Source organism: Cornus florida, unplaced genomic scaffold (assembly GCF_030987335.1).
Source record: "Cornus florida cultivar Cherokee Brave unplaced genomic scaffold, ASM3098733v1 CherokeeBrave_3.0.0_Hap2_Chr01, whole genome shotgun sequence".
Lineage (NCBI taxonomy): Eukaryota > Viridiplantae > Streptophyta > Magnoliopsida > Cornales > Cornaceae > Cornus > Cornus florida.
The window spans coordinates 62,460,486-62,471,460 of record NW_026775571.1 but is presented as its reverse complement, the minus strand read 5'-3'; the positions used below and the strand labels follow the sequence as shown (position 1 = coordinate 62,471,460).

General features: G+C 40.7%; 1 protein-coding gene across 1 annotated transcript; it reads left to right on the top strand.

The window, feature by feature from the left end:
* The first annotated feature begins 2,201 nt into the window (after positions 1 to 2,201).
* On the top strand, positions 2,202 to 10,123 carry LOC132273386 (uncharacterized). The gene is made up of 6 exons (XM_059774347.1): positions 2,202 to 2,285; positions 2,343 to 2,535; positions 4,223 to 4,309; positions 4,410 to 4,602; positions 4,714 to 5,243; positions 10,023 to 10,123. Exons 1-6 carry the CDS (start codon positions 2,202 to 2,204, stop codon positions 10,121 to 10,123), a joined length of 1,188 nt encoding a protein of 395 aa, XP_059630330.1.
* Positions 10,124 to 10,975: the final 852 nt, after the last annotated feature.

The following is a 10,975-nucleotide window of genomic DNA, read 5'->3' as shown; positions in this document are numbered from 1 at the left end:
TCTTAAATTGCACTTGGCACCCAATTGATGTTGCAAGTAATTACATTATGACCCAATTAAATGCCATAATTATTTTTTTACCCCGAACCTTATTTTATTTACTTCGTGATTCAAGTAAAGGACTGTTTTACCCTTAAGTCTCAATGTATGGATTCATGGCAAATTACTAATTTGCCCTTTTTGGACCTTGTTATTTAATTTTGACGTGAAATGACCATTTTACCCTTGGATGATTTTAGGTCGGGTAAGGACCCGTTTAATGATCCGGATCCATGAGGATTTGGGTCATTACAGAATGGTATCAGAGCGTGGCTTCGAAAACCTTTGGGGCGACGGGTAGAGACCTACATAGAGTTGCGTGGGGTGTTGTTTACATTATTTACGTGATTCCTTGCTACGTGTTTATTTATTTGAACAAGTATGTTTAATTGTCTATGTGCTTATGTGCCTAAATGTTACGTTAAATGTTTCTTGTATTGTTGTGCATGCTAAGTGTTGGTACGTCATCATTTTATGTTTAGTCGTCCGCGGTGGACTTTAGCGTCATGTTTTTGAACCGTTCTCTTATTTTATAGCACGATGTCACAACGTGAAGAGTTAAGGGAAGTTGGCCCTAGGCCAACAAGCGGTGACGTTGGTGAGAGCTCTAGCTCCAACCCGGCAGAGCTAAATGATAAGGACACACTTCTTAGGGACTTAATTCCCCCAAGAGTTGTTCCCCCGAGGAGGGATAATGTTGAAGCACCCGTAGAAGTGGGTGAAGGTTTTGTGGCACTGGAGTTTAATCGTTTGTTGCAGAACGTCGTGAGGGCAACGATTGCTGCTCAGTCGCAGTCGGTACCATAACCTACAGTTCAAGTTGAGGAGACGCCAGCTCAAAAGCGTCTCAAGATTATTAAAGGTTTTTCTCAGTTGATGCTAGTTATGTTCGAGGGTGGTGCGGATCCAATGGTAGCAGATGACTACCGGGATCAGGTTGAGACTCAGTTAACCTCAATAGATGTGACGGAGGATCATTTGAAGACATCCTAGCTACTTATAAGTTTGCTAAAGATGCCAAGGTTTGGTGGAAGTCAGTCACCAACCAGTATAAGATAGAGGAAATGAGTTGGGACAGGTTCAAGGAACTATTCTATGAGAAGTATTTTTCACTTTCCAAAAGATGGGAGTTATAAGACCAGTTTCATAACCTTATTCAAGGGAGCATGTCAGTGGCAGAATATGAGAACAAGTTTACTTCACTCTCCCATTTTGCTCCAGAAATGGTGAGAGATGAAGCTTACAAGACTCGGAAGTTTGGTTCTGGTCTTAATGATTGGATGAGGCCATTGATCATGGCTCAGTTCATTAAAGTTTACTCGGAAGCAGTAGAAAGGGCATTAATGTTGGAGGCCGATAATAAAGAGAAGGATGCAAGAAGAGAGCAGTTGAAGCAAAAGAGAGGTGTAGGGCCATCATCGGAGGGATCTCCTTGGAAAAGGAGCAAGAGTGGTTCATTTCAGTTTCAGGGGCAACAGTCTGCACGATCTGCTCCTACCACTCCTGTGCCAGCTGGATCTGACAGGAGTGGAGCTGTTTGTTATCAATGTCAGCAACCTGGGCACTACAAGTCTAGTTGTCCTATGAGATCATCTTCAGTTTCTTCAGTTCCAAGGACTTGCTATGGGTGTGGCCAGCAGGGTCACTTGATTCGGGACTATCCTAGTCACGGAGCAGGTACTGGTAGTGGCAGAGGGTCAAGACAGAGGCCATCACAGTTGGCTACAGTTCAGTCAGGTTTCAGATCACTGCCACCACCTCAGCCTGCCATATCTTCTCAGGGTTCTCATCCAGCTAGGAGGGATACTCCTATTGTGTCAGCACAGCAGTCTGGTGTTCAGATTAGTGGTTCTCAAGCACAGGCACAACAGGGACTTGTCTTTGCACTTGCACCGACTGATCCATCTCCTGGACCGTCAGTTCTCTGAGGTATATTTCCAGTGTTTGGTTTTTAGGCCCGTATTTTGTTTGACTCTAGTGCATCTCACTCTTTCATTTCATCATCATTTGCACTTACATCGGGGTTAGAGGTTAGTTTTTTAGATCGGGCATTATGTGTTGATACGCCAGTTGGAGTTTCAGTGTCTTTGAGTCGAGTTGTGCGGGATTGTCCCATTGTGATAGTTGGACGGACGTTTGTGTTTAACCTTATCCTCCTAGAGATGACTCGCTTTGATGTCATTCTCGGGATGGATTGGTTAGCCTTCTTTCATGCTACAGTTGATTATTTCAGAGGAAGAGTCACGGTTTGCACTCCTGAGGGAGATTGTTTCTTTTTCATGGGAGATTGAAGTGATTCCCAGCCTTCATCATTGTATGGAATTCGTGAATGGAGTCGTGGTGATTACTTCTTGGCTAGTCTTCTAGCCGAAGAGGAGAATGTTGTGGGAGAAAGTTATCCGGCGGTTGTTTGTGATTTTCTGGACGTGTTTCCAGAGGATCTGACGGAGTTGCCTCCATATCGGGAAGTGGAGTTTACCATTGATTTGATGCCTGGTATCGCGCCGATTTCTATGGCACCGTATCGCATGACACCAGTTGAATTGGAAGAGTTGAAGAAGCAGCTTGATGATTTGAGGATGAAAGGTTTCATCCGACCGAGTGTGTCACTATGGGGAGCACCGGTCTTGTTTGCTAAAAAGAAAAATGGTTTTTTGAGGTTATGCATCGATTATCGGAAGTTGAATCATGCCACCATCTAGAACAAGTATCCTTTGCCAAGGATAGACGATTTGTTTGATCAGTTGAAAGGAGCCAGTTGTTTCTCGAAGATTGATTTAAGATCTGGCTACTATTAGTTGAGGGTTAGGGATGAAGATATCCCAAAAACAGCGTTCCGTACACAGTATGGACACTATGAGTTCCTTGTTATACCATTTGGCTTGACTAATGCGCCAGCGGCATTCATGGACTTGATGAACCACGTCTTTCATGATTACTTGGACCAGTTTGTGGTAGTCTTCGTGGATAACATTCTTGTGTATTCACGGACTCGGGAAGAGCACGAGGTCCATTTGAGTATTGTTTTGTAGATTTTGCGGGAGCACCGATTGTATGCCAAATATGAGAAATATGAGTTTTGGCTACAAGAGGTAAAGTTTTTGGGATATGTTGTTTCATAAGGTGGAGTGTCAGTTGATCCATCAAAGATTGAAGCTGTTTTGAATTGGGAGCAACCCAAGAATGTGTTTGAGATCCGTAGTTTTCTTGGTCTAGCGGGTTACTACCGGAGATTTGTGAAAGATTTCTCCTGTTTAGCAGCGTCTATGACCCGTTTAACCCAGAAAGGGATTAAGTTTGCATGGAATGAAGCCTGTGAGTCATCTTTCCAGGAATTGAAGACAAGATTGACTACGGCTCCAGTGTTGGTGATACCTGAGCGTGGCTTGGGTTATGTGATCTATTGTGATGCTTCACGTGATGGTTTATGATGTGTGTTGATGCAAGATGGTAGAGTAGTGGCTTATGGGTCTCGGCAGTTAAAGACTCATGAGTACAGCTACCCTACTCATGATTTAGAGTTGGCGGCAGTGGTGTTTGCTCTGAAGTGTTGGAGACACTACTTGTATGGTGAACGATTCGAGGTGTTCTCGGATCACAAGAGCCTCAAGTACATTTTCTCCCAAAAGGACTTGAACAATAGACAGAGACGATGGGTCGAATACTTGGAAGATTACAACTTTGATTTGCAGTATCATCCGGGCAAGACAAATGTTGTAGCTGATGCCTTAAGCCGAAAATCTCGAGGCACTTTAGCTGGTTTGGCTATCCGGAAGTGGAAGATGCTTGAAAGTTTGGCGGAGATGGATTGTGTTGTTTGGATGAGGATGATTGCAATGGGTCGGCATTCTTGTTTAGTCTTATGGCTCAGCCTACTCTTGTCGGACGAGTGATTGAGTCACAGAGGCAGGATCCAGATTTGGATGCCATTCATGCTTTGATCTCCAGTGGTGAGACAGTGAAGGATTGGACCTTACATGCAGATGGGGGTCTACGGTTTAAAGATTTGTTGGTTGTCCCCACGGTTTGTGGTGAAGATGTTCTTCGGGAGTTTTACACTTCTCACTTTGCAGTTCATCCAGGTGGTACAAAAATGTATCACAATTTGAGACGTTAGTATTGGTGGAATGGGATGAAGAAGAACGTTGCGCAGTTTGTGGCTAAGTGCCTTACCTGTCAACAGGTGAAGGCCGAACATCAGAGACCAGCAGGGTTGTTATAACCATTGCCTGTAGCACAATGGAAATGGGAACAGATTGCGATGGATTTTGTGACAGGTCTTCCAAGGTCACGAAGGGGCAATGAAGCCGTATGGGTCATCATTGACAGATTGACCAAGACGGCTCACTTTTTGCCTATTAAGGCAACAGATGATGCAGAGACACTTGGCGTTCTTTACGTGAAGGAAATTGTAAGGTTACATGGAGTTCCAGTAACCATTGTGTCAGACAGGGATGCTAAGTTCACTTCGAAGTTCTGGGAAGGACTTCAAACAGCGTTTGGTACAGTGTTTGGTTCAACGTTAAATCTTAGCACGACATTCCATCCACAGACAGACGGCCAGTCAGAACATACTATCCAGATCTTAGAGGATATGCTTCGGGCATGTGTGCTTGACTTGGGTGGCAGTTGGGAAGATCATCTACCGCTCATTGAGTTTGCCTACAACAATAGTTATCAGGCGAGCATAGAGATGGCTCTATTTGAGGCGTTGTATGGCAGACCTTGTAGGTCTCCAATTTGTTGGATTGAGGTAGGTGAGACAGCTGCCTTAGGACCTGACATTGTACTTGAGACTACCGAGAAAATCAAATTGATCAGACAGAGGTTGCTCACAGCTCAGAGTCGACAGAAGAACTATGCAGACAGGCGGAGACGACCACTATCTTTTAAAGTAGGATACCATGTTTTTCTACGAGTTTCCCCATGGAAAGGTTTAATGAGGTTTGGGAAAAATGGCAAGTTGTCGCCACAATTCATTGGACCATTTGAGATCTTGGACCATGTAGGAGAGGTTACTTATAGACTCGCTTTACCACCGCAGATGGACAAGGTTCATAATGTTTTTCATGTGTCGATGCTACGGAAGTATGAACCGGATCCATCTCATATTTTGGATTGGGTCGATGTGGACATTGATGAAGATATCTCCTATCAAGAGGGACTAGTGCAGATTCTTGACACACAACAGAAGGTGTTAAGGGGTAAAATGATGCAGTTAGTGAAAGTTCTTTGGAGGCACCACGGAGTCGAGGAGGCTACTTGGGAGCTTGAACAACAGGTTCGCTCCAAGTATCCAGAGTTGTTCTCTTCCCCAGGTACGGCTTGATTTTGGGGACGAAATCCTTTTAAGTTGGGGAGATTGTGATGTTTCTGCATTTTCATTTTTCCAATAATTCATGGAGACAAGGGTATTTCTGTCTTTTCGCATGTTGTGTTTGGGATTGTGGTTGGGCCCATTTGCATTGTGCATTTTAAATTATGTGGATTAAGTAGTATTTGCATGTGGTTCATTTGTATGTGTATGTAGTGTAAAATTGGAGCAAAAAGAAAATGAAAAATAAAATTGGAAATTGGCGGGACCCACCATTAACCACAAAGTGGTCTAGAGATCACATTTCTTCATTCACATTCTCTCTCTCTCCCGTAGCTTCTCTCCCTCTCTCATTTTCCTTTTCTTTTTCTTTCCACTTGAAAGGCAATCTTTGAGCTTTGATTATTCTCTCAATTCTTGGCAGATTAAGGTGCCGTTTGAGGCAAAACGGAGAGCACGACGAGCTCTACGCACTCATACCAACAATTTCAGTTTTGAGCCTTCCTTTGGAGTTCGAATTTGAGGACCCATTTCAAGGGTTTTGTCCATTTTCGAGGTAGGGGCCCTTAATCCACTTCCTTCTTGTTCCATTGTGAGTTATATCTCCTTTGTGTGATAAACATGCTTAATTTGGGAGTTAATTGTTTCAATGTTGTGTAATTGATGTCTAGAGAAATTCATGATTTTAATTATGATTTGTTATATGTGAAAAACATGTTGTGGTGATAGTTTTGTTGTGTTTAATGTGTTGATGACTCAATTGATGATGTTGAATATGGTATATGCTTAGTTGTGAAGTAATTATGAAATGTAAAACTTCTACATGCCATAATATTGTAAGCTTGAGACACATATACATGTACATACCATTGGGTTGCATGAAATGGGAGAAATCAGTTTTTGAAATGAAAACGGGAATTTTAGGAGAAGAGTTTTTGTGAAATGGTTTTGATAAACCTGGTCGCTGCGGGGTTACCAATGGGATGGAGGTTAATATAGCCTAGAGGGGACTAGGGAGTCGCCCTAGCGTGGTTGAGCTAGCTGGGCCCCATAATGACGCCGCGGGATTACCAAGGGTCAGGGACACTAGCCAATCCTCCTCTCGTGTCGCGGCGGGGTTACCAAAGGGCGGGCTATATTAAAAGTTGGAAAGTATGGTTTTGAGAAATGAAAATGGGGAGTGACATATCATGCATTGCATTGCATTGTTTACACTTGAATTGACATTGAAGTTGTTTTAACCCTACATTGCATGATCCCCATTTCCCATTGGCCTATGCTTTGATTGGATTCACAAGGACACAAGATGTGTGCCTTAAGTGTCACCTACTGAGCATATAGCTCACCCTACTATATATTATTTTTTTCAGGTCTTGGAAAAGAACCGGCGGATGCCAGTCCATCTCAAAATTGAAAGTTGTTAGAAGATGATTTTTTTTGCTCTTTTGTTTTCGGCCATTCCATGTATAAACATAATTTTTGGAGAATGTAAATAATTTTGCAAATGTTGGCCATTGGGTAATGTAATTAAGTTTTATTTAGACATAAATCCTCTAGTGTATTTTAGTGACGTGTGGTAAATTACGTTAATAACGTGGTTGTTGTATTCCAATTTGTTGTTGAAATGTATTAATTTTGCACGTAAGTGTTGTGACGTGGGTGGTTGAACGATCAAAAGTTAGTGTATTGTGGTTACACTGGACAGTGGAAAGTGGGAGTGAAGAATTTCAAGAACTGATCAACGAATAACCCAAATCGGTCGACAGGTATCTTCACAGTATGTTTGAGTTGTTGACGTCCCAAACCAGTCGACGTATGGCATCCCATACGTCGACCGGTACCCCAAACCAGTCGACCGGTACCCCAAACCAGTCGACCGGTACCCCAAACCAGTAGACCGGTATCCCAAACCATTCGACCGGTATCTTGGCAGTGGGTTTTCCCACGGTTCATATCCCAAACTAGTCGACGTATAAGGTGTATACGTCGACCGGTTCTGCCTTTTCATGTAATTACCAATTTAAGTTCTTAAATTACACTTGGCACCCATTTGATGTTGCAAGTAATTGCATTATGACCCAATTAAATGCCATAATTATTTTTTTGTCCCGAACCTTATTTTATTTACTTCTTGATTCAAGTAAAGGACTGTTTTACCCTTGAGTCTCAATGTATGGATTCATGGCAAATTACCAATTTGCCCTTTTTGGACTTTGTTATTTAATTTTAACGTGAAATGACCATTTTACCCTTGGGTGATTTTGGGTCGGGTAAGGACCCGTTTAATGATCCGGATCCATGAGGATTTGGGTCGTTACATAATCCTAGGCCAACAAGTGGGTGAATCCTCACCCTCCAAATGTCATCATCCAATGCATTAAAGTGTTTCCACACAAATGTCAACAAGTGGACCAATGAGAGTGTGACACTTGTCACCCTTTTAAAAAATTACAAAAAGGTCCTTTTTGAAAATATCCTCCAAATTTAATTGCAAAATGGTCCCCAAGATGAAAAATAATTACTTTATTTAATTACACTAAAACCCCACAAGTTAGAATAATTACACTAAAGTATGCATTAATACCCCTTTATGAAATAAGTAAGCAATCAACATGCTTTTCTAGAAAAGTAGAAATACCACTATCATGGAAATCAAATATCATGAATGCATGCAAAACCGGAATCAAATCCGAGCACAAAAAGTGAGGTTGTGCAAGGAAAAAGGATAAGCGAGAAAAAGACAAAATGTGAATAGTGTTCGGAAAAATAAAATATGGAAATGACACAATCCCCAAAGGAAGTTGTCAATCCAAGGAAAAGAGTCTCGAAAATCATTCCAGAGCACTCGAGACGATATCAAGTGATGAAAAACCGAACCCAAAAAGGAAAAAACAACGGAAAAAAAATATCCGTTAAAATCTGAGAAAAAGAAAAGGAAGAAAAATGACCGGGTCATTACATCTTAACCATGTTCGATCAATGTCACCACAAGTTCGATCGATCGAACTTCCCAAATCTTGAGAAAATCCAAATTCCAGCTCATTAAAAGTTGTCTCATATCCAATCATTGAAAGGAATATTGGTGTACGAGCCTAGCTCATTTGGGGTTAAGGAATATGAGCCACTTTTGAGATATATACTTGAGAGTAGATAGAGACACAATTTCCATATTCTTAGGGAAGAAGAAAAGAAAGGAGGAGGCTAGAGATACAAGCTTGGAGTTCTTCCATCAACCAAGAAGAGGAGCAATCTCTTCCATGGAGTTAGCCCTTGAGGGTTGGAGGACACCATCCATGAGTGGCTAGATATCCTTTTGGGGCTAGAGTTAGCCCTAAGCATGCTTTCTACATCTTGATTTATGTATTTTTTAGGGGATTTGTATTGTGATACATGTTTTGATACTGTTATATATATAGATCTTGTTTATTCAATGATTTGTGTGGTTTAATGCTTCCAATTGATCATTTCATTCTATCCATGTCTATGTATGCTAGAATAGATGTTCATGTGTTTATCTCTATTTTTTGTATTATTAATGCATGTCTATGTGTATTAATGCTATAGATCTAGAGATTGTCCAGACATAGTGCTTAATGGAATGTTCTTGTGGTTTGTTTGATGGTTCATACTCATTTCTTGATGGATTGTGTCTTTTCCTTAGTTTAATTAGTTTAGTTTCATGTCATTAGCTTAATTGTAGTGTAGTTGTAGTTTAGGTGTCAAATGGGAGGACAATCTATGCTTGTTGTTTGATGTTCCATACTTATGAAAGTAAGTAGCATATATTTCTAACCTTGTGATGTGTTTGGGTTGTGAGCTTAAAGAAAGGATTAATGGCTTAATTTGATATATTGTGCTATCCACCATGTTGCTTAAGCAATATATGCTTAATTTGTCATCCATGCTTGTTGAAACAACCACACACACACATTTGTTGCAATATATGTTTTTCCCCTCATTAATCATTCATTAAGGGTGTAGAAAAGTTATGCTTAATGGTGATCTCTAAACCCCAAGATCTCTTTCTTATTTTCTCTCCTTTACATTTAATAGTTTACTTTAGTCTAAATTGCATCTTAGTGTAATTCAACCACCAACCAATCTTTTGATCACTCGACCTACTAACCCTAATCTCGATTCCACAACCTAGTACGACCCACCAATCTCTTGGGATGATCCCTACTTGCCCTAACTATATTTTTAGTGAGATGTAGTAGTGGTAATTTTTAAATGTAAAACTTGGCCACATTCATCACAGCTCTACACCATTATCTTTTGGTGCACAAACTTTGGTTTGGGGTCCCGACAAACCACCACCAATCAGGACCTTGAAGAAGCCTCAATGTCTTTCCTATTCTAGTGCATTTTGTTTGTTTGTTATTTATTGTTACGTTTATTTTATTTTATTTTATTTTATATATATATATTCATGGCCTGACATGGCTTAGGAGGGGAGTTCATTCTGTTGGTTTCTCCAGAATTAGAAGGTTATTGTGGTAAATGTATATATGTTGCCACCTTGCTGGTTGAAGGACAGTGATCAATTCAGCCAAAACCTCCCCAAAGAAGCACTTGGATGTATATAAGACCAAAAGTTGTTGCTTGTACGTTGGACAGACAATATAAGTCGGACATGCTGATAAAGCAACACATATTGCACTTGCTGCAGTGAGGAAGCAGACAGGAAGGTTCATTGCTCAATTTCCTGCAAATGACATGTCCTTTACAGAAGGACATGTACCAAGAGAACGGCTACCAACAGATATGTAAATTACCCTAACCTCCATGAGGTTTTCAATTAGCACCTTCAGATTAAACTTTCATAAAATGTACGTATTCAAACATCAAAACCTATCGATTCACCTTCGGAGAAAGAGAAAAAAACAATACCTATAGATTACGACTAGTTCACTAAATATTGGTTTTATTCTCATTAAGTGGGTGACCTCATGCTCGAATCCATATCTTCACAGTTGACAATCCAATTTTTACCATTGCACCATGCAATGGCCCCTACAGAGAACAATAACTTTATTGTAGAAGTTGAAGATAAAATTCAAATTCGTATAATGTAACAAAGCCATAACATAATTTAAATCAAAAGCATATCATATGACATATCTCATTGATCTTGTCATAAACATCCTTCTATATGATGGTAAAACTTGGACATACCTCGTTGAGTGTATTTACGATTGGCAGCTCCCCAGGAAATCTACAGTTTGTCATTAGCTTGTGATTGGCCTCGGAGGAAGAACCTTGTCTTCTCTAAGCGTATGCTTTGCAGCACGAAAGCCTTCTCTTTAACAAACGAAGTCCCGGCCTATTATGCCCATCTTCTTTAGTGAGTGTGTGATTTGATTTGTTCGAATGGTGAATCCTGTACACTTGGCGTAGTCATAATAGAAATCTATTGCATCATCTGGTGACGGAAAGTCATCCCACTAAATGGTTCTAAATTTTCCATTTCTAAACTGCTAACTGATGGTTCCACAAAAATTAGGCCATCATTTAAAACAGTAGATGAGTTGCAATTATGGAACACAACCCATCTTCCCCTGCTTTATGTTCTCTACAGTTTTCAAAAGTTACATTAACTGAACATTGGTCACGACAAAATTG